Below are 24,824 nucleotides of genomic sequence, written 5' to 3'. Positions count from 1 at the left end.
ATTGCACACATATAACCTATATCAACTTGTTTACTATCTCAGGGAAGGTGGAGGGTTGGAATCTAGAACCCAAAACTTTAAAAAAAAATGTTTAAAATTGTTTTTACATGTAACTTGGAAATAAATATTTACAAAGAAAAGGAAAAAAGAGCCTCTCCAGTTATAGTATCCTAAAGTTAAGAGCTAGTACTTTGGAGGTAGCTAAATCAACCCCTTCTTTCTTTAAATGAAGAAAATGAAGATCAGAGAGGTGAAGGGATTTACTGAGAGTGTTAAAGAGATCATGGGATGAGAAAAATATGTTGAAAACTTTTGCAAAAAAAACCAGCTTTTAAATCTCAGGGAGAAAAATAATCATTCCATTTTTATTTCCATGCTGCTTATGTACATTACTGTATTCTAGATTATTAAGAAATTGCTGAGGATCCCCTGGGTTTACTTATAGAATCTGTAATCCAGGAAAGATGATAAACATAAGAAAAGAGGCATTAACTCTGATGATCACATTAAGAGGGAAAAAATAGAAAACAAATTTGTAGTTTCATGTGGCAGATACAAAAATTAAGAATGGAGTCCTGGAGATAGTGTGAAATACTAGCAGTGAAGGGAAAAGAAGAAACTTTTGGAGTAAAAATTAAAGGGAGATTTGTAAAGAAGAATTAGATACTAAAAGGAATTTGCTGAAAAAGTCTGATGGTCTCTGAACTTTACTTATTAACATAAAGAAAATAAGGCATACATTCCTGAGCTTGCTATTGAGTTGAGAATGAGAGGGGTAGCTAGGTAGCTCAGTGGATAGAGCATCTGCCCTAGATTCATTAAGACCTGAGTTCAAATCCGGCCTCAGACACTTGACATGTACTAGCTGTGTGACCCTGGGCAAGTCACTTGATCCCAACTGCCTTACCAAAGAAAAGAGAGAGAGAAAGAGAGAGAGAAAGAGAGAGAGAGAGAGAGAGAGAGAGAGAGAGAGAGAGAGAGAGAGAGAGAGAGAGACTGAGGCCAAGGCTGTGAACCTGAGTGACTGAAAGAATAATGGTGCAAATGGCTATGAAAAGACTGAACACTTAAGGAAATCCAGTCAGAATTATGATGGGTATACAAATGATCTGAGCAGGGTATTACAAAGAGTTAAAAAAAAAAAAAAAGACTGCACCCAAGAATAACTCATTCTAAATACCTGACAGAATTGATGACTTCCAAACATTTCTGTTTAAAAAAGTGGACAATGAAATACAAAGGTAGCAGACACCCACCTCCAAATACTTAAGAAAGACAAACTTGAACAATTCAAAAGGTATAAGTAACAACCATTTGGTGTTTACATTTTGAAAGGAAGAGACAAGAATAACATTTTAAGGGTCAATAAGGGAACAAATCAATCAAAAAGCATTTATTAATGCTTGAGAATAAAAATGAAACATACAAAAAAAATGAAGCAATCCCTAACTCAAAAGGGGTTTACATTCTAACAAAAACAAGAGATAGTCAGGGCCTGAATATTAAAACAAACACAAAACAAAAAAAGTCTAGAGAAGGAGAAAAGATGGGAAAACGTATTATTTCTTAAAACTGGGACACTATAGGTCATTGAAATATAGAGGGGTTTTTGTTTGTTTGTTTGTTTTTGGCAGGGCAATGAGGGTTAACTGACTTGCCCAGGATCACACAGCTAGTAAGTGTCAAGTGTCTGAGGCCACATTTTAACTCAGGTCTTCCTGAATCTAGGGCAGATGCTTTATCCACTGTACCACCTAGCTGCCCCCTAGAGGTGTTTTTAAAAGCATTTCCATATATATTGCCAATTGAATATTTCTCTGAATTAATAATAGTTCCCATTTATATAACTTAAAAATTTGTAAAACACTTTACAAACATTATCTCATTTGATCCTGTCAGGTAGATCTTATTATCCCTATTTCATAGATAATAAAAGAGGTTAATGAAACAGAGCTTAAGGACTAACTTGTAATACTTTGACTACTATACTAAGAAATCTTAATTTGATTACGTGTCTTCCTCTGTTCATAATTCCAGTCAATAAATGTTTTTCACGTTTATCCAAGAAAATCCTTTAATATTTTAATGGATTAATGATCTCTTAAATGTAGGCGCTCCTGACACAGTGCCAAACTCTTACCAGTACAAATGAGAAGTGATTTATGCTTTCCCATACTATAAAATTTTTGCCCACGTCTTTTGGTAAATTGTCCACAGAGAATTTACTCAACCTGCTAGATGCCTTGCTCTAGTCCTTTTAAATATTCTGTAGATTATACTATGGAACTTAGGATGAACATATGTCATTTCTAACTCTATGTCCTCCTTCTCTTCGGGTCATTCATATTACTGATGAGGTCTTTTACACTACTTTTCATGCACAAGTTATCACTGGCAATATGTTGCCACCCTTTACACATACCACACCCTTTGGGGTCACCTAAAAATTTTATTCTTCTAAAACATGGTGATCACAAGTCACAGGAATGAAGAAGTGCAATTCAGAAATTGATATGAAATAAGTTTTTAAACTCTCAAAGATATCATGTACTCCTTTCCCTATGGAACAATTTCCTCAAAAACTTTTTTATTTCACATATAATTATCTGCCATCAAATACAATTCAAGCTACAAGCTTCTACACTTCTGCCTGAATGAGGAAAATATTGGTAAACTTGTGATTTTCCAAAGCCTAAACTGAAAAATACTGCACATCGGTGGTTTTTGAATTTCAACTAAAAAGCCAGAGTTGAAAAAGAAGTCACAGCAAACCTGCCACTTACCAAAAGGCAGCAAATAATGGAGCTATTATCTGAAAGAAGAGCTCTATTTATAAAGAAAGGACTTTATTTCTGATCAATACCAGTATAACAAGATTATCACTGGTGGTACTTTTAAATATTATTAAAATATCAACATTGACATGCTAGCAATGGTCCTTTAAGATGCTAAGATACTGGTAAAAATTGGTTTGGTATTATTTACTATTGTTGCTTTCAACCTTAACACAAAACTCTGATTTTCAGTATTTTACTATCACAACTTTTACCTACCATTAATGGTTTAAAAAAATAAATAGGGGCAGTTAGGTAGCACAGTGGATAAAGCACTAGCCCTGGATTCAGGAGGACCTAAGTTCAAATCCAGACTCAGATACTTGACACTTACTAGCTCTGTGACCCTGGGCAAGTCACTTAACCCCAAATGCCTCACCAAAATAATAATAATCATAATAACATAAAAATTACAGGCTTTAAATAATATGTAATATAAAGAAAGCAAATGAAACATTATATAAATCTCAATTAAATTACTACAATATATAAATGGTCAAAGGACATGAACTGGCTGTTTTTAAAAGAAGAAATGTAAGCTATATCATATAAAAATGCTGCAAATTATGAAGAGAGAATTGCACATTTTAACAACTCAGGAAAACAATGTTGAACTATACTCCAAAAGTCATTAGCTGTAAATGCTCCTTGACCAACCAGTAGTTAATATAAGGCACATATTCCAAGGTCAAGGACAGAAAGAACTCATATGTAGAAAGAAATTTATTGCAGTACTTTTTGTTCTAACAAAGAAATGGAAATAAACAAGGGGCCTATCATTTGGAGAAAGTCTGAAGAAAACGTGAATGTTATTTTGCCATAAGAATATGATGGATTCAGATGGGAACACTCATATAAACTGATAGAATGAAGTGAACAGAACCAGGAGAATAATTTACATGATGATCATAATAATAATATGATGGAAAATGACTCTGAATAACCTCAGAAGTCTGACCATGACAAATCATGACTTCATTAGAGTAATCATGAAACTTATCTCCCACTTCTTGGAAGAGATATAATGAACCAGAGAAACAGAATAAGACAATGGAATTCTCAGGCATGGTCAATGTGTTGATTTGTTTTGCTTAACTATACATATTTATTACAAAAGAGGGCTTCTACTGGGGGAAGGTAGGTTAGTAGGTAGTGATAAATGAGGGGAGGGAAGAGGGAGAGAGTTGTCCAAAAAGATTTTTTTTTTAATGCACAGGAAAAAGGGGAAAGGAGGAACAAAAAAAAAACAAACAGAAGACAAACCAATTCTGTCGCTACCTTCTTAAATTTTATGTTTCTGTATTGTTGTTTATCCTTCTTTTTTTTTTTTTTTTTTTTTTAGTGAGGCAGTTGGGGTTAAGTGACTTGCCCAGGGTCACACAGCTAGTAAGTATTAAGTGTCTGAGGCCGGATTTGAACTCAGGTACCCCTGACTCCAGGGCCGATGCTCTATCCACTGGGCCATCTAGCTGCCCCTATCCTTCATTTTTGAAGACGACAAATGATACCATGGGGTGATGTCTTGATTTGCTGAGGTTTTTTAATATACTATGTAGAAGTTCAAAGTTTCTTATGTAATCAATCCTTTCATATTTTTTGAATCTTGAAATGTTTGTTGATAATTGTTAAATTCATAATAAGGAAAATTTAAATAAAAACTTTACGAAAATTTATATAAGGAGTTGTGGGTTTTCTCAAACTGGATGGAATTACAGAATGGCCAGCCATTAGCCAAAGAATCAACCACACCCCTGGTGACCTTTAAAAAACAAGTTTACCAGTTCTAAAGTCAGTCAAAAACATCATGTCTGGGGAACAGCTGGGTGGCGCAGTGGATAAAGCACTGTCCCTGGATTCAAGAGGACCTGAGTTCAAATCCAGCCTCAGATACTTGACACTAGCTATATGACCCTGGCCAAGTCACTTAGCTTTCTTTGCCTCGAAAAAACAAATGAACGAACAAAAACATCATGTCCAACAGCCAAAAAGGAGCCAGCTCTGGTGGAAGAAGCTATCTTTTGAGAGGGAATCACTGTTTGCCTTATCCCCTGTAACTCATCATATGACAAAGGGGGAAAGGGAGGAGGAAAGGACTTTTCTCTGCCTCCTTCAGCAATGGTGTCTTATAGTGGATCAACTGTCCTGGTAAGAAGCATCACCCTGGAGGGAAAGGAGGTATAGAATCAGCCCTGGCTGTCCAGAAAAACATATCCAGAAAAGGCACCATGCCCAGGAGAAGCAACATGTGGACATCAATGAGAAAAAATACCCAGATCTATTGAATATTTTACAGCACTATTCTTACTGTATCATTTTAGGAAACACCTTTGCTTCGAATTATGGCCTTTGGCTGAATACTAAAAGCATCAGTGGATGCTGCTGAGCTATAGTTTTAAGAGTAAGGACCCAAAGACAGCCAATAGTTGTTGAAGGGGCCAACCCATGAGTGTGAATTTGGGGGGAAGCAATGCCAAAGGGTTGCTACATAGGACATATTAATGTAATAGAATATTATTATGTTATAGATTCAGAAAAATCTGAATCCTAGACTGATATGAATTGAACAAAGAGAACAATTTATATGACTACAATAATGGAAATAACCTTGAAAAACTTTAGAGAGCTCAGAAGACTAATGATGAAAGATGTTTTCCACTTTTTTATGTAGACAGGTGATGAACCAGAGAAGCAGGAGACATGTTCCAGACATGGTTAATGTGAGGATTTGGTTTGCCTAACTATACTCATTTGGGAGGGATTTTGGGAGGGTGAAGGGAGATTTGGTGGATGGTAACCATGATGTGAAAATTAAGAAAAAAGCATCAATGAAACATTAAAAAGAAACAGAGAAGGAAGTTCAGAAGAGGACAGACAAGAAGGGCAGTTTTATTACTACTACATAAAACGATATATACTTTAAAAACCCAAACTGTACATATTAGAATTTCATACACACTCTTTTTGTGTTCTTCTTTGTATGCTTAAATGTTCATGTCTATTGACATTTAAGTCCATAAAAGAATAAATTTACAATTTAAAAAATCTTTATATTAAAAATATTTTCAGTTATAATGGCTATGGCCCCTTCAAACAAAACAGATGGTATTTCACAGATACATTCAGAAAACTTAGTTGTAAGATAAATTTCATTTTTCTACAGTAAAATTTAAGATATAGTCTCATGGGAAAAAATATGCACAACATCCTGAATTGAAATTCTTAAGCAAGGAACAAGTTATTTGCAAGCTTTTTGGACTGTCAAATGTGCCAGAAGGATTACGCCTGCTGCTCAGAACTCCATAGTACCTTTCCAACTTTATGATTGTCCTTCTGAATTATAGAAGTTTTTCCTAAAGTAGCTTCTATTGACTAAACAATTAGGACAGCTAATAAAAGTAGATTGCAGCATCACATTTAACCAATAGCTGATGCTATCTAATATCTAATATATTTCAACCTGAAAATTCTTTTTATTAGGGGTATTAGGTTATAAAAAGAATTCACTCTCTACCTCATCAATTTATGTACATTCAGTATTTTCTTAAATTAGGTTAAAGTGAAAGAAATTTCTATAAAAGAATCTCAAATCTTCAAACACAGGAACCCAGAGTCAACATCATACAGTTTGGTAGACAGACATTTAGCACATTTGTTTTAATATTGCAAAACCAAACCAACATCTAAAACTTTTTATCAAATAGCAGCTCTTGATACCTATATAAACCTACCAAGAATTAAAGAATTGAATCAAAGTACCTTTACAAAGATTTTTTTTTAAACTACAGGTAATTTTGTGATACTGCAAAGATAATAGGTTTGCTGTTCTTAGAATGCAAAATCAACAATTAGATTGTCTCCAATAGAGAAAAGAATAAAAAAGTTACCTTTGGAGATAAATAGTGCTTGTAGTAGTATAACTGAAATAGTAGAAACACTGAACTTGTCAGAGTTAAAAGAGCCAAAATCACGTTTTTATTGATTTTACTCATTTGTCTTCAGAGGTCATTGGGTTTTCATTCGAAAATAATTCGATCTTTTTCATCATTTTCTATTAGTCGACAGTCTTGCTTTCTGTGAACAAAATAATATATCTAAAGAACATTTACATGAGATCTTTCACCTCTAATAACTAGCAACTGGCAATGAGGAAAGGTCTTTGAAATGTGATTACTACTACCCTCAGACACCTCTCCCTTTCTACAAGGACATATCCCTTTGCCTAGGAAAACACGTGCTTATATTTTCCCTGTGGCCTTTTGCCGAATTTCAGCTGGTATCAAAGTTACAGGGATGGGAATAGTAGAGAAAAGGCATACATAAGTATGTAAGTAGAAAGTAGAATAAAAATGACAGAGAGGAAGAAAAGGGAAGAAGTATTGAGGGAACAGGAGGGAAAGGGGTGCCCCCTTTACAGATATATACCCTCACCTATAAGCACTATCTGATAAATGCCTAACCCTTAGCCTCCTAAGACACCAAAACAATTTCTTAATATTAAACATTTTCCTGACTTTGTCCTTACTTATCACACCAACTCAAAATATTGCTAAGAAAAAAAAAAAAAAACCTGTGCCTGGAGATGAGGAAAAACTCAAGACTAGGGAAAGGGCCATGCATAATGTTCAGTCATAAATCATTCATGCTGTTGTCATTTGGCCTCAGTGTTCAAAGCAGCTCTTAAAGACATTATTGATCTGCATTGGTAGAAGTTTCTTCTTTGGAAGTTTCTTTCCAACTTTATGATGTTCCTTCTAAATTACAGAATTCTCTAAACTACTGAAATCACAGGTCCATATACTATATACTATATACTATACTCTCAACAGGGCACTCAGCAAAAGATGAAGTACTACACATAAATGTGTAATTGGCAAATGAAGAAACTGAGGCTCAGAGTGGTTGTTATATACATACCTGTAAACAGAAAGAATAGGCAGCAGATTGGAATCATTTTAATAAGCTCTTACCAATCCCCTCTTACCCAACATCCCCAAATAGTTCCTGAAAACATAACAACTCATATTTACATGGTATTTTCAGGTCTATTTAAAAGCAAAAACAACTTTCCTCACAACCCTGTGAGGCAGAATGTAATTTACAATGATGAAAAATGAAAGTTCAAATTGATTTACTCATAATCACAAATTAGTAAGAGTATTAAAGCCAGGATCTGATCCTAGGTTTCCTAATCCTTGTTTATTTCCAGAGTTGAATGCTATTCTTCTTGATATTAGGCTTACTGTTTTTCAAGTAATTCTCTTTTGGGTGGAGCCCAAGGCTGAACTGGAACTCCATATTTCAGTGGTGGTGGCAGCCTTTGTTATCCCCTGTCTAGAAAATCCTGAGAAAATCTTGTTGGCATCCCTTCCTTAGGGCAGTTAGGTATAGCCATGGATAGAGGATGGGACTTGGGAGTCAGGAAGACCTGTCTCAAATACTTACTAGTGGTATGACACTGGGCAAGTCCCTTAATCTTTCTGCCTCAGGTGCCCCAACTATAAAATGGAGATATTAAGAGCCTATCTCCCAGGGTTATTGTGAGGATAAGATGAAATATTTATAACATGCTTTGTAACCCTCAAAAGTACTATAAAATGATGACACTGATTATTATTAAAGGAAGCTCAAAAGTCTGATTTAACATTGAGCCATTCTGATCAGCTAATAAGATTGGGGCAGCTAGGTGGCATAGTTTAGAGTGCCAGGCTTAAAAAGACTCCTCTTCCTGACTTCAAATACGGCCTCAGATACTTACCAGCTGTGTGATCCTGAGCAAGTCACTTAACCCCGTTTGCCTCAGTTTCCTCATCTGGAAAATGAGCTGGAGGAGAAAATGACAAACTACTCCAGTAATTTTGTTAAGAAAACTTCAGGGGCAGCTAGGTGGTGCAGTGGATAGAGCACTGGCCCTGGATTCAGGAGGACCCGAATTCAAATCTGGCCTCAGACACTTAACAATTACTAGCTGTGTGACCCTGGGCAAGTCATTTAACCCCTATTGCCTCACCAAAAAAAAAAAGAAAAAAAAAAAGAAAACTTCAAATGGGGTTACAAAGAGCAAAACATGACTGACATGCTCAGCAACAAATTCTGATCAGACAAAAACTAACTAGGAAATTCATGGCAGAATTACAACTAGAGCAACCCCCAAATTATCTGGTCTCCTCAAGATCCTAAACACTAATGAAGATTCAAAGTCTGGGGGGCAGCTAGGTGGTGCAGTGGATAGAGCACCGGCCCTGGAGTCAGGAGTACCTGAGTTCAAATCCGGCCTCAGACACTTAACACTTACTAGCTGTGTGACCCTGGGCAAGTCACTTAACCCCAACTGACTCACTTAAAAAAAAAAAAAAAAAGATTCAAAGTCTGTTTAGGATCACTACCAGTAAAGATTTGTCAATGAAGGCCCAATGTTGTCCAGGCCTCTTAGATCAAAGAGTAGGATGGACACAAATAAATAATTGTTTAATCAGTTTTTTAAAATCTAAAGAGGGGGCAGCTAGGTGGCGCAGTGGATAAAGCACCCGCCCTGGATTCAGGACTCCCTGAGTTCAAATCCGTCCTCAGACACTTGACACTTAACTAGCTGTGTGACCCTGGGTGAGTCACTTAACCCTCATTGTGCTGCAAAAAACAAAAAACAAAAAACAAAAAACCTAAAGAGGATTTTCTTTTTAAAAAAATAAACAGTACGCGGTATCAACAACATTATGTGATGATCAATTGTGATAGACTTAACTCTTCTCAGCAATACAATGATCCAAGAGAATTCCAAAGGACTCATGATGGAAAATGTTTTCCACATGCAGAAAAAAAGAACTGTGGAATCTGCATGCTGACTGGACCATACTGTTTCTACTTTTATTTGTTTGGGTTTTTTTTTTTTTTTGAGGTTTTTCCCTTTTGTTCTGATTCTTCTTTCACAACATGACTAATGCAGAAATAAGTTTTAATATGATCATACATATGTAACGTATATCAGATTACTTGCTGTCTTGGGGAGGAGGGAGGGAAGGGAAGGAGAAAAAAAACTGGCAGTAGAAATCTTATAAAAACAAATGTTGAAAACTAAAAAAATAATAAATAGATAGACGAATAAATAAATGAAAAAAACACCAGGAGAGAAGGAATGCCACCATAAAATCCCTCTACTTCTGAAATAATTTTTAAGATTATTGTAAAACACAAAGATTTCACCATGAAATTGTAATTTCAGCATCCCATTTACCCAGTGGTCAGACTGCTAGCCAGGAAGTAATTTTAATAACCTCTGAGTATCCCAGCCCTCACCCTATACCCAAAGGAATTATCATAAAGCTGGGCATGGGAAAGAGCTTGAGACCATTATTTTAGAGTTTACTGAATCTTAATTTACATAGAATTCTAACAGACTGCATTAGATTAAAAATGTGCAATTAGAAAGTTAAAAGCTTAAAGTATATTTATCTGCTAGCAAGGGAGAAGTAAGAAATATTGTATTAATGGAAACTGTTTTATAGGTAACCTAAAAGACAATGGAGAGATACAATTCATGTAAATAGTTTACAAGATCTTACCAAAAAATGACCCAGGCTGAAGAAGGGAGGGAGGAAAAGAAAGGGGGGAACACAGTAAGAAGAGGAGGAAACACAAGCATTTGTTAAGCACCTACTATGTACTATGCACTATGCTAAGCACTTTACAAATATTATCTCATTTCATCCTCATGAGAAATCTGTGAGGTAGTTGCTATTAATATTCTCATTTTATAGGTGATAAAACTTAGGGTGAGAGAGGTTAAGTGACTTGCCCAGGGTCACACAGCTAGGATATACTGGAGACTGTAACGATTGGAATGACGCCACCTGCTGGAGACTTACTGTAGAAGAGTTTCACCCATGAAGCGAAGGTCTTTGAGGGCAAGACCAGGAGTCTTTTCTTTGGCGGGAGGAAGTGACGCGGACTAGTGGGAGGAGGAAGGAAGAGACTGGCGCTGACTCTGGGGCTTTTTCCTCTGGACTCTGGCGGAGAAGGGAGCTAGAAATGTGCTCTCCCTTTAATAGATAGGAATCTAGGCCTTTCTCTCTCTCTTTATCAAATTCTTATTCTCCTTAATAAATGCTTAAAAGTCTAACTCTTGCTGAAGCTTATAATTTATTGGTGACCACTCATTAGATATTTTAGACAGACTAGCTAGAATTTTAACCCTTAACAGATGGCTGACCACGAAGAGGAAAGCTAAACCTCAGTCTTCTGATCTTCTGGTTGGGTAAGAAATTTCCCCTACCCTAACCTTTTAAATCTTAAGTACTGCTGAATTGCCAGGTGTTTTCCCTTTAAATTTTTTCGAATGGACCTTTTAAACTCCCTAATTGCCCTATTTTTGATTTTAGTCTGTTTAACCAGACAAATGGGAGATAAGATCATGTTAATGCTTTGTTTTTGTGGATTTTCTATTTTTCTTTTTATTTTTGTTAAAAGAGCCAGCAACTTACTCACACAAGGAAATATCTCTCCCTCTCCCAACCATGCTTTTTCAGAGAAACCTGAAGAGATTCCCTCAGCTTTTCCCAGTTCTAACAGTAATTGTTGCTTTAATTTTGCATGCCTGGAGGCAATGACCCACCCTCTAGAAGCTTTTAATCCCCTAGCACCTGGAGGCAAAGTGGGGGAAGAGGAATCCAGGCCTAAGTTCAAAATCAAGTCTGATTCAAATTGCTCTGGTCCCTCCCCTCCTCTCCAGACCCCACCCTCTACTCCTCCTATGGCCAAGCCCATAGCTTCCCCTGCCTGGGAAGTCCAGAGATCTGATGTGCATGCTCAACTTTTTCTACCTGCATTTGCAGCTTCAGGCTCAGCCCTTCCCCGGCCTGGCTGTGCTTTTGAGACAATCTTAGAAAACTCTTTAAATTCCAGATATGCTCGTTTTGTTCATAATTTTGCTAACCTGCTTTTGTCTTTAATTAGTAATCTTATAAAGCATTTGTATGGTGAAAAGCCCGACAGACAATATAGAGGGGTTAAAGAAGAAAAACTTAAGCTGAATAAGAATGACAACCATCAACATAGTTCAAGACTCTGCTTCTTTTGCCATGGAAGGGTATATATTTTACAGAAATGTAGAAGTCAGCAGCAAGGTATTGATATGAGTATTGGGGATTTTAGATATCGGAATCAAGAGTGTTCTGAATTCACTCAGATTATTAATGTCAGTTCAGAGGTTACATAGGATTTCTATGCTATTACATATACATTTTGGAATTAATGGTATAGGTTTATTTTCATAGAGATTTTAATGCTTTTGAGATTGTGTCTTATACTTAGTTTCTAAAACAAGGAGAATATTTGTAAAAGCTTTTTATAGTCATGCGATCAAGTTTATATTTTGTAATACTCTTATTAATATTAAGTTCATATTCATTTAGATTTCCCTAGTTTGAATTTCATTGTCTTTTATTATTCCACGTGTATTTTCTTCTATTCATTCATCTATCTAATTTTGAAACATGGTTTTGATTTCATAATACAATGTTAATTCTAGGAGTGTTGTGCTCCCATATTCTGAGTTATTTGTTTTTGCTATTTTTTCTCAACTGATTATTTGATCAAATTCTTTAAAGCATTTCCCTGGCAAATTGTTTGCCATGGCAAGTGTAAATTGATTCTAGAAGTATTATTTTTGATAAGCATATTCCAAAAAAAAAAAAAAAAGAGAGGAACATTTGTAAAAGTTGTCTTTGAGATTGTGTTATGCTTTAACTTGTATTTAAATATGTTCTGATTTTTCACAAAAGTAATTGTATACTAAGTAAAAAAAAGGGGTATTATTTGAAATTGTTGCATAATTATATATTGTGTTCTGAGTCAAGATGTATTCACATTTTTTGCAATCATTTATTATCCTCAATTTTTAAATCCATATGAGACTTGGATTATGGGAACTTATCATTTAAGACATTAATTGCCTTTATTCTGAGTTATCAGATGCCAGTTGGCCAAGATGCCATCCAATCACAAGAGGAATACATGCAAGAGCAGACACTGAACTGTCACATGAGGGGAGACATGCATGAAGTCAAGGTATGGCCGAGGGAACGGCTTTTGACAAATGTTGAGGTTGGATTCTCTTGGTTTAATATTTTATTTTATTTTTCCCCACAATATTGTATAGATGGCTGGAAGTATTGATCCCACCCATCTCACTTCTACACCTGGCTTCTATGCTCCCTCCTATATGCCTGATGCCATGGACATCTCAATCCCATGCATCTGATTAAGTCTGACTCAGTTTCCTCCAATATGTTCGGTGGCATGGACATATATTCCATCCATCTATTTTAAGCCTGGCATACTGTATGGGCAGTACATATTGCTCAAGTGTGGGAATGCTCATATCCCATCATTTCTCTGTTCTTTTATGGTAACCCCCATAATTATCTCAGGTGTCATGATAAATACAGTGTTGAATTTGGACTTGACACCTGTTACCAATTATATTAGATTTTTGAATTTCTCATAATGGCATGAGGATAATTAGGCAGATGATGCAAAAAGTGATAAAACAAAGATAAAAATTATTTTTATTAATTAATATTGCAGCAATTGTCTTCTCAATTACCCTCCATAAGGGGGGACTATAGTAATATTATAATTTTAAAGAATGTTTCAATTTTTGTTTTATTATATGTTTCATGTGTAACAACTAAGATTCTGAATTCCCTTAGACATGTTTTTGAGAACTTTCATTGTTTGATTTGATTATTGACAAAGCTATTTTAAAGTTGTGTTAAGCTCAATTTTGTAGGAAATTTTCCTGGCTGATTACCAGCATCCACACATCAACCCCTGAAAAGACTTCCATTCCACGACTACACCTAGAGGACATCTGAGAAAAGACTTTCAGAGACTTTAAATGAACAGTTTTGATTTGTTGTTTTTGTTGTTTTTTTTTTCTCTTTCTGTTATAATATACACCATCTGTAACATGTATTTTCTGCAGAGGCCCTCCCTTTGCAAGACTAATGTCAAAGCGTCGGTTCATGAGGACAAAAAAAAATCACCCCTCTGGACAAAACTTTCCTCTCTTCCTTTTCTATATTGTTGTTCACATATTATTAGTTAGCAATAGTTATTATATTGTTTTTACTGTTCCGTCAAGGAAACATTTTGTTTCTTGAGGAACAACAGAGGGGACTGTAACGATTGGAATGACGCCACCTGCTGGAGACTTACTGTAGAAGAGTTTCACCCATGAAGCAAAGGTCTTTGAGGGCAAGACCAGGAGTCTTTTCTTTGGCGGGAGGAAGTGACGCGGACTAGTGGGAGGAGGAAGGAAGAGACTGGCGCTGACTCTGGGGCTTTTTCCTCTGGACTCTGGCGGAGAAGGGAGCTAGAAATGTGCTCTCCCTTTAATAGATAGGAATCTAGGCCTTTCTCTCTCTCTTTATCAAATTCTTATTCTCCTTAATAAATGCTTAAAAGTCTAACTCTTGCTGAAGCTTATAATTTATTGGCGACCACTCATTAGATATTTTAGACAGACTAGCTAGAATTTTAACCCTTAACAAGACCATACTTGAAAGGTATTCCTGACCCCAGGCCTAGTGCTCTATCCACTAGGCTACCTAGCTGCCATTAAAAAATGGTATAAGGGAGTAGCTAGGTGGTGCAGTGGATAGAGCACTGGCCCTGGAGTCAGGAGTACCTGAGTTCAAGTCTGACCTCAGACACTTAACATTTACTAGCTGTGTGACCCTGGGCAAGTCAGTTAACCCCAATTGCCTCACTAAAAAAAAAAGGGAGAAGAAATGGTATAAGGGGTATCATGGGAAATGTATTATCAGAAAAGCAAGTTATCTAGTCATTTGACATAAAAATAAAAGTCATGTAACATGTAAATGAAGTTCAAGTTTTAAAATATTGCTCATAAAATTTAACAAGATGGAGAGGCCTCTAGCACATTAAGTAGATATGCTGTAGGGAATTTATGGTAAAACACAGACAAGATTAGAGAGAAGTTTGGGTGGGCTGAGATCTGTACTTTTCGAAGAAATATTCATGTCAATGACACTGAAGTACTTAAGTATCAGTATAAAAACTACAGGAATTGATGGCTAAAATGAAGTGTCAACAAGAAAGATTAAATTATGTTCTATACACTTTGCTTCAATTCAATGCAATAAACTTTTTTTTTTTTTTTGCAGGGCAATGGGGGTTAAGTGACTTGCCCAGGGTCACACAGCCAGTAAGTGTCAAGTGTCTGAGGCTGGATTTGAACTCAGGAACTCCCGAATCCAGGGCCAGTGCTTTATCCACTGCGCCACCTAGCCGCCCCCGCAATAAACTTTTATTAACTACCTACTATCCATATGACCCTATGGTCATTCACTTCAATGAAAATTTACTACATGCAAGAAAACTGTCCCAAGTGCAGAAGATGCAGAGTTTAGATAATTTAGATAACAATAGATTTCTTTCCTCCTCTCCCCTCCTGGAGCTTACAGTCTAGTACAAAGAAATCTTAGAATTTCAGATTTGGAAGGAAGCTTATAGATCATTAACAGAAGCACAGAGGTAAAGTATCTTGCCCAAGATCATCAGGAAGTTCATGGCAGAGCTACAACTAGAATCTGGGTCTTGTGACTGCCAATCCAGTGTTCTTGCCACTATATCACACTGCCTCTCTGCCCTCTAGGAGGTGAGAGATAAAGCATGAACACAGCTAATTCTAATAGTCAGAAACTGAATGCAGAGCAGAAGTCCATAATCAAGGAAGGAGAAAGAACTTCCAGTTGGGGTTTCTATCTCCAGAACCCTTGCATAGTTCCTGACATAGTGCTTTAAAAAAAAAAATTACTGATTTAACAGAGACATCAAAGAAGACTTCATGGAGGTGGAACATGAATTAGGCCTCAAAAATAGGAAGAGTTCAAAAATTTGTGAGAGTAGTGAGGGATGGGGGACAGCTAGGTGGTGCAGTGGATAAAGCACTGGCCCTGGATTCAGGAGGTCCTGAGTTCAAATATGACCACAGACACTTGACACTTACTACCTGTGTGACCCTGGGCAAGTCACTTAACCCTCATTGCCCAGCCCCCCCCCCGAAAAAAAAATATATATAAGAGAGTAGTGGGGGATGGAAGGGAAGAAAGAATCTTTTCTGGACATGGACTATAGTTTGAACAAGAGAAAGAAAACATTACATTGTATAAATGAGAATGAGGAAGGATGAATGGTCTTTGCTTGGACTGTAGAAAAATCAGGAATTAATGTTAAATATGATTAAACATATTAGATGATTTGAGATTTCAGTAGGCCTCGAATGCCAGGCTATGAAATTTATATTTTATTTGTTTGGAGAGGAGAAGATATAAAATGGTTTTACACATGATAAACGCAGAGAAACTGGAGGTTGGAAGATCAGTTAGAAAAGTACTGTCAATAACCCAGGAATATGTTAACGAAGCCTCAAATTCTGGCTGTATTACTAGAAGGGAATAGGAGGAGAAAGATTTAAAAGATGCAACATAAATAGAATTGATACAACCAGGCAAATGACATGGTATAGGGGCAAGAAAGAAAAGTCAAAAAATGACTTTAGGAAGGTAAGAAAATGAATACTATACTTTAGAAACTTCAAATTGGCTAAAATAAAAATAAAGCTTTGACATTTAAAAGAGTTGGCTTCAGATGTCCAGAAAACTCATTTAAGTGGCATTTCATTCCCCAATGATGCTAAAGACATCAACTGTACATGGTTATTTACATATTCACGGGACCTTTCCAGAAAAACTTTATAAATAGGGCACAATTGGACAAAGATTATAATTATAGTAAAAGCCAAACCTGAGTACGCACCCCAAGGATTTTTATTTTTCAAAAATATGAAAGAAAACGCTTGCTAAAAGGCAAACCCAAGTTCTGAATACAAGGTCTCACCATGCATCAAAAATATGCCTAGTTTCCATTTTCAAACTGTGGTCTAATCTCTTCAGAAAGATTTGATCAATGGTATTTCCTATCAGTTAATTCTAAATTGTTGTTTCAAGAAGTTACTGTATATTATTATTTAATATTGTTAGAGGTAGAATAGGGGAGGGAGGGAGAAAAAACTGGAACTAGAAATCTTATAAAAATAAATGTTGAAAACTATCTAAAAAGAGGAAGAATGAATCATGACATGGAATTAAGTTGTTGTTGCTGTCATTTCAGTCATGTCTATGTGACCTCATTTGGGGTTCTCTGAGAAAAGATACTTTTGTCATTTCATTTTCCAGTTCATTTTATAGATGGGGAAGGAAAACAGTATTAAGTGACTTGCCCAGGGTCACACAGATATTAAGTGTCTCAGGACAGATTTGAATTCAGGAACAAGTTTTCCTAATTCCAAGCCTAGTACTCTATCTACTTCGCCACTTAGCAAGTCAACTTCATAAAAAAATGAAACTGAAAATCTGCCATTTTGCACAGGAAACAATTTAATCAACATCTGTCTAGTGATTCAAATATAATTTCAATCTATTTGATTTAAATCAAATCCACCCTGCCCAATAACAGGAATTGGACAGTAGCTAGAATGTAATGGCCATTCGATTTCCTGTTTTGCTCTGTCACTATCAACTGTCTCTCTTTTTGTAAAAATGCAAGTACAACACTAAAAAGATGCTTTATTTTTTCCCTTTCCTAGTTTCCAACTTCATTATTAGTTTTAAGTGATTCTCTCAACAATCCTATGTGGTAGGTTAGTCTATTATCTTTATTTTTCAAAGGATAATAATGAGGAATGTTATTCAAAGGACAATAATTATGAAGAAGGTAAGAACTCAAAGATGTTAATACCTTTTTCAAGATCATATTGTAAGAAGCAAAGCCAAAACTGGAACCCAAAATATTCTGACTCCAACTTTGGTAGCTATGGGTTTAGACCCAAACTATCTTGGTTTTATAATGAGAATGGTAGAGTTCAAAAGAGAAGAGGAGAGCCTTGTAACCTAGATGATAAAAGTTTTGATTCCTTATCAAGGTTAACCCTAAATACATTATTATTATTATTATTATTATTATTATTATTATTATTATTATTAAAGTTCTATCAAAACTAAGACTTTATTAACAAGTAAATGATCCCATTTACTCCGAAAGGAGTACTGTCATGCAATGAATGAATATTAATTCATCACTTGTGTTCTGAATTCTTAAGACTAAAAATAGCTTTTCTTATATTACAAATAAAAATATGGGACAGCTATTCTACAAGTCTGGTCAATTTCCAATGAAAATTCCTACAGTAAGCTTAATTACCACAACTTTCACTCTAACACTTGAGTTTATTATGGACTTTAAATATATTAGTTCATTTGATCCTCTCAACAATCTAGAGAAGTATACGTTCTAGTATTATCTCCTACTTACACTGGGACACAAGAGTTTAAATGACTTTCCTGGACCTAAAGTCTGAAAGACCTCTCTTCAAATTTTACTTCAGATACTCACTAGCTGTGTAACCTCTGTTTGACTTCTTTTTCTCAACTACAAAATACAGATAATAAGAGCACGGTTGTTGTGAGGATAAAATATTTGTAAAATGCTTTGCAAACTATATAAATGTTATTATTACTTGCCAAAGGTCACGGTGCTTACTAGTCAGAAGAAGCAAATCTGAAATCCAAGTATACTGACTCCAAATATTTTTACTATTCTACAACTGCCTCAGTATAAAACATGGTCCCTGGCTTCAAGCAGTTTACCATCTAGTTGGAAAGATAATATTAACAATGGCTTAAACAATAACAGAGCGCTAAATTATGTGACAAACTAGAAATGCTCAAGCAGCTCAGAGAGAAATTCAACAAGTTCTAGTGTGCTCAAGTCAGGCTTTGAAGGATAGTTAGGATCTGGGCCAAACTTGGAGGGATCCAGAGAAAAGGCACAAAGGCAGAGATGAGTATAGCATGTTCAAAAGACAGTGAGTACTTGCTTACAAAGCATTTTCTTTACAACACCCTACAGGCATTACCATTCCCATCCAATGAGGAAACTGTGGTTCAGAAATTTTCAGTAAGTAGTAAGCATCCTAGAGAAGACTAGAACCTAGGTCTCCTGACTCCAAATGCAATGTTCTTTTCATTACACATGAGTTAAGAGAGTAGAGACAAACAACTGCATAAACTTGCTGCTATGTCTGAACAAAGATGGAAGGAGAGGAAGATGAAAAGCAGAGCTAGATCGGGTTAATGAATTATTAGATGCACAGATATCCAAGTAATTTAAATGTATATTTCATACTTTAATGGACCCATGAGTTCATTGATATGGGTAATACTGCCAACAGTGCGAATTATAAATCATGCACAGCTCTTTGTGCAACTCTTGCCCACATTCTCTTGTAAATCTTTCACTACTAATCTGTCAACAGGCCTGTGGCCTTCCTCTTGGTTTTTTCAATTATGCAACTCTAACAGGGAGCCCTTGGGCCACATGGTAGGATGGAAAGAATGCTGGATCTGAAGTAAGAAATCTAAGTTCCAGTCTTGACTCTGCTACTTATGCCTCTATGACCTTGGGCAAATCACTTAACCTCCCTTTGGGTCTCAATTCTTCAACTGTAAAATGAAGAGTTTGGACTAGCTGCCTTCTAAAGGATCTTCCTGCTCAAAATGTACAAATAAATCTTCTATGGAAAATTTCTTGTTGGAGGAGAGCCCTTAAGGCCGAGTTTTCCTCTATCAGGTCATTTTTTTTTTTAAAGCAGCAAAAACCATAGCAAGATCTTGCTTTCTTGACACTTATCTTCAATTATGCGTGTAAAAAAAGGTTTGTAACAAAAATCATTTGCAAAAGTACCTATTGCCTTATCATTTTTATCAGATATTCTTGATACATATGTAGGTTATTCTGATAAAGATTTGCAATGAGAAAGTCAGTATTATTTTTTATATTCTTTATATCCGCTCCATTACCTTTATTCATTGGGAAAAAAAACCATGAATAGTATTAATAGTATCTATTAGATTGCTCTCTTAACAAGATCAAAGCCTTCAAAACTGGATTGTCCTGCACAGATTTTCTCTTGGTTTCATTTAGTTGTTCATACCATCATCATTTTCTTTAATGATATTTGTACTTTCTCATGGGAAAGGTTCAGGTACAGAGTTTATTAATATCTTCCCCTCTTCCAAGCTCCATAACAGATTCTATATGGAAGAGTAGATAGAATATCACGCCAAAAGTCAACATACTTGTGTCCATAATAACTAGTGTAAGAAAGTGAACATCCCTTTTAAAAAGCTTATAACAGACAATTGGTAGGGGAAAATATAGGCAGTCTCATTACCAGTATCAATGTAGCTTTTGTTTTTCCATTTCCTACTTTTCAGCACTAATAACTTGTTTGACTATGTCAACTTGGAGCTACCATTATTAGCGATGGTTCTCTCACTTTCAACATTGTTTCAGAACTTTGCTCTAACAAGGCAATGATCTAAATGTTTTTAAAAGCCTGATTTATGAAGCAGATAGCAGTCATTTATGAGTTAAAATACATTAGATATCATATTTTATATTATTCTTCAGTGTTTACAATATCGATTGTCTTCTAACTATATTGTTAAAAAAAGTATTCATGCTATGAAAGCATGAAGCTTTTAGTATCTTTCATTTCTTAAACCTGAACCAATTTTTTGCCTACCTCTCCAAATACATCCTTGGAATGAAGTTATCAATGACTGAAGTATAAATTTAAAATTAAGTTTGGGGGGCAGCTAAGTGGCAGAGTGGATAAAGCACTGGCCTTGGATTCAGGAGGACCTGAGTTCAAATCAGATTTCAGACACTTGACTAGCTGTGTGACCCTGGGCAAGTCACTTAACCCTCATTGCCCCGACCCTCCTCCCCCCAAAAAAAACCTCTAGTTTGGAGAATCCTACTTAAGGTCTTTGTAGAATTTCTCTGGCTTGTCTCTACTGAGCTATAACTACTCTGTCACAGACAGCTTTTTCTCAGATCTCATACTTCTTGGCTCCTCTGCAGTATCCGACATTGTTAACCACTACCTACCTCTTTCTGGATACTCTATCTTAGGTTTTTTTCCTACCCAAAATTGTGACTAATCCTTCTTGGTCTCCTTTGCAGGTTCATCATCCAAGTGCTGACCCTTATGTGTAGGTGTACCCCAGGGTTTTGACATCTACCTTCTTTGCTTCTCAAATATCTCTCTCGAATTTAATCAATTGCTGTGGATTCAACTTTTAAGCCTATGAAGATGACTCACAAATGTAAACATCCAACCCCTCATCTAGCTCCTCAATTATAGTCTCTTAATTCCAAATCATGTGTTGAGCATTTTGTAGGTATCTCAAAAATATCATTTCCAAATGACAGCCCATGTTTCTTTTCCTGTTAACTTCCCTATTTTTGTCAAAGGTACCACAATTCTTCCATTCATCCGGGTTCACAATGAGTCATTCTGAAATCATCCTTCATCCCACCAAACCCAATCACTTGCCATCAGTTGTCCATTCTACTTCCTTAATTTGTTTTGCATCTGTTCTCTTCTCTACACAACCGTCTTTCTTCAGTACTTCTTCACTTCTCACCTGGCTGATTGCAACAGCCTTCTAATTAGCCTCATATAGCTGCCTTCTTAGGCCTGGTGCATGATAGTCCTAATTTCAAGTCTATAATCTAGAAAAGTTAAATCAATGAGGCAAATAATTTTTTTTGGGGGGGGGGGGCAGGGCAATGGGGGTTAAGTGACTTGCCCAGGGTCACACAGCTAGTAAGTGTCATGTGTCTGAGGCTGGATTTGAACTCAGGTCCTCCTGAATCCAGGGCTGGTGCTTTATTCACTGCGCCACCTAGCCGCCCCCAGGCAAATAATTTTAAAAACATTTTTACTAATATAAACACTCAACAAAGATATATAAATAAACCTTCAGCAAGAAAATGCAACTTCAGGGGGCAGCTAAGTGTCACAGTGAATAAAGCACCAGCCCTGGATTCAGGAGGACCTGAGTTCAAATATGGCCTCAGACACTCGACACACTTACTAGCTGTGTGGTCCTGGGCAAGTCACTTAACTCCCATTGCCCCCCCACCCAAAAAAACCAAAAAGAATATACAACTTCAGCTTTCTAAGTCCCCCACCCACAGGGATGTCACTCAGGTCTATAAACAAAAGCCCACACAGAAATAAACAGCTCATCAAGTCCAAAAAATTATTCACCTTTTTGATGTTTTACACAGGGGGGCAGCTAGGTGGCGCAGTGGATAGAGCACTGGCCCTGGATTCAGGAGGACCTGAGTTCAAATCCGACCTCCGACACTTGACACTCGCTGTGTGACCCTGGACAAGTCACTTAACCCCAAGTGCCTCACCAAAAATAATAAAATAATAATAATGTTTTACATAAGATTCTCCTAAAAACAGGCCCTAGTTCATTTAACCTATCTCCCTTTCAGGACTCCAAGACTAAGGACTTCCCATGGGTTTTAAATCATTAACATCAGGCAACCTAATTATCCACTTATGTCCCAAGGTTTGGTATGAATAATGCCTAAGAGATGCAAAACTGATATTGCTAAATCTTAGAGCTGGCCACATATCATCACTCTGCTTGACACTTCGAGACCCCCTCCCGATTTGCCTTTAGGATAAAATAAAAATTCTTATGATCATTAAGGATCTCACATAACCTTTATGGTAAGGATGTAATTACTGACATGGCTCGGTTCCTCCCGCAGTATGTCCACTCACCGGCTTCTGGACAAGAATCTGACACAACGGAAAACTTAGCATTTACGTTAGGTATAACTGGCAGGGTCTTCACCCCTTGCTCCCACTCTGCTACAGCCCAGGAGGGAGGGCCATTTCATTTTTTTCCCTCCCTATCATTGCCCAGTGAAGGCATTCGTCACGAGGTGAGGCGCCTCCCCATCCTTTCCTCATCCCGGTCTGTCCTCGGCCAGCAGCCAGTCTAGTGCCTGAAATGATCCTAGGGATCTTTACAGCTTGCGCATTTTCCTGAGCTTGTCCTCCATGTCCGGGCCAGGGTCACAGGGCACATGGAAGAGACCTCGGAAGAAAGCTTGGGCGGACAATTTAAAAAAAAAAAAATATATATATATATATATATATATATATATATATATTTGTTTTTTTAATGAAAAACAAAACTAAAGAGGGGGGTGGGGTGGAAATGAAGGAGAAACCCAACGTCTGTACTGTTTCCTCGGGTGTAAACTATAGAAGATAACCGCCCCCCGCCCCCGCCCCTGAGAGGCTGTAATGAATGTTGATCTCCAAGCGCGGGATAAAAGCGAGTTATTAAAAAGGAGAGGTGGAGGGAGTGGAAGGGCCGATAGGGATGGGGGGAAGGGAGGGATAACGGGGGGAGGGGCACAGACCCAAGGAGACAGGGCTGAGAGACGGTCGGAGGATCAGGACAGCGGGACAACAGGCCAGAGAAGTGCCACAGGAGCTGTGCCTGCCCTAGGGGGATGGGGGGTTGGAGGGGGGCGTAAGGGGAACCAGGCCCTGGAGATCCCTCCCAGCACGCTCTTGGAAGTCCTCGAAGACAAGCGCCAGAAGCCACGGGGACCAGACGAGAGAAAAACGAGTATCGGGGAAGACAAGGCCCCGCGGCTCGCCGGCCAGCCTCCGGCTTACCTGCGGAGCGCGCTGGAGGGAGCAGCAGCACGAACGGGGCGGCAGTTTTGCTTTACGGCACACGCCACCGGCGTTCGGAAGAGCTGCAGCCAGCCGTACGGCGAGGAGGCTGCCCCGCCCTCCCGCTCTTGTCTCCCGAACCAGATCTTGGCGGGCTTCGGGAGCTGTCCAAATGTGGTTGTGGCGAAGCAGAGTGGGGCTGGGCCACCTCGACCTGCCCTCCAGCAAGTCCGTCGTCCGCTCTGTTGGACGAGGGTGTTTGCTCCGGACGGGTCGAAACCGAGAACCACCGGGCCTCTGAGATCTCCTCCGAGCCCACCTCAGACCGGACAGGGATAACAGCGGCGGCGGATCTCATCAGGACGACGGAGCTTCCCGGAACGGCTGTGGATGAGGCCGAGAAGAGACCACGGCGGTGCTTCCCAAGGAGGTCACAAGTGTCCGCTGAACACCTCCCGTGTGTTTTCGAAAGAATTTTCTTTTGGAGGTGGGGAGCTGGGCAATGAGGGTTAAGTGACTTGCCCAGGGTCATACAGCTAGTAAGTGTGTCAAGTGTCTGAGGCCGGATTTGAACTCGGGTCCTCCTGAATCCGGGGCTGGTGCTTTATCCACTGCGCCACCTAGCTACCCCCATTTCTCCTTCATTTTTGAAGAGAATCAGTAAAATCACAGTGATATCTTGACTCATGAATGATTTGGATTTAAGTGAGGCAAGATTGCAAAGTCCTCAGCCTCACTCTACCAGAGTCAAAATCCAATGTCAAAGATAAAAGTCAGGATAACTGGTGATGGCCTGGGATGCAATGGATGACTCCACAGTGTCTACTTAGCCACCTTCATGGTTGTTGAAACAAATTGCCTTCATTTACCTGTTTCTCCAGGGGAAATCTTCACATGCTTAGTGTAGACACCTCCCTAACTCACTGACATGTTTGAGGCCTCTCAGTTACCCTCAATTTGGTTTAGCCTATATGCCGACACAGTTTATCAGGATGTGGCTGCGGTGCATGCTACAGCTTCTTGTAATCACAAGTAAGAGTTGAATGCCAGGTGGATGCCAAAGGTGGATGAGCAGCTCAGAAAAGGGCTCAGAAAGTCCTCACACTAGAGGTGATAGTCCTTGAATAACCCATACATACACCCCATACTAGCTGGATGACTGTAGACAAATTACTTAACCTTTAGAGCTAGGTCTCAGATTCTTGATCTGCAAAAAGAAGAGGGTGCACTGTTTTTCACCTTGTCTTTTTATCTCCCACACCTAGCATAGTGCCTTACATGTGGACACAAATTTTTATGAGGCTTGATTCCATCGGATTGGAAGATCTTAAATGACAGGCTGAGGA

At 37.8% G+C, this 24,824-nt stretch overlaps 1 protein-coding gene across 1 annotated transcript in view; it reads right to left on the bottom strand.

Moving 5' to 3' along the window:
* Positions 1-23,591, bottom strand: part of FKTN (fukutin) — a 75,999-nt gene extending 52,408 nt beyond the window's left edge. The window contains exons 1-2 of the mRNA XM_043976294.1: positions 23,479-23,591; positions 6,719-6,905 (exon numbers count right to left, since the gene is read on the bottom strand). Of these exons, the coding sequence (XP_043832229.1) occupies positions 6,719-6,823 (105 nt within the window). The 5' untranslated portion in view covers positions 6,824-6,905; positions 23,479-23,591. The remainder of the gene's footprint in view (positions 1-6,718; positions 6,906-23,478) is intronic.
* Between the last annotated feature and the right edge of the window lie 1,233 nt (positions 23,592-24,824).

The sequence above is a fragment of the Dromiciops gliroides genome, chromosome 1 (genome assembly GCF_019393635.1).
Source record: "Dromiciops gliroides isolate mDroGli1 chromosome 1, mDroGli1.pri, whole genome shotgun sequence".
In the NCBI taxonomy this organism is placed as follows: Eukaryota; Metazoa; Chordata; class Mammalia; order Microbiotheria; family Microbiotheriidae; genus Dromiciops; species Dromiciops gliroides.
The sequence above is the reverse complement of the archived record's forward strand: the minus strand, read 5'-3'. Positions and strand labels throughout refer to the sequence as shown.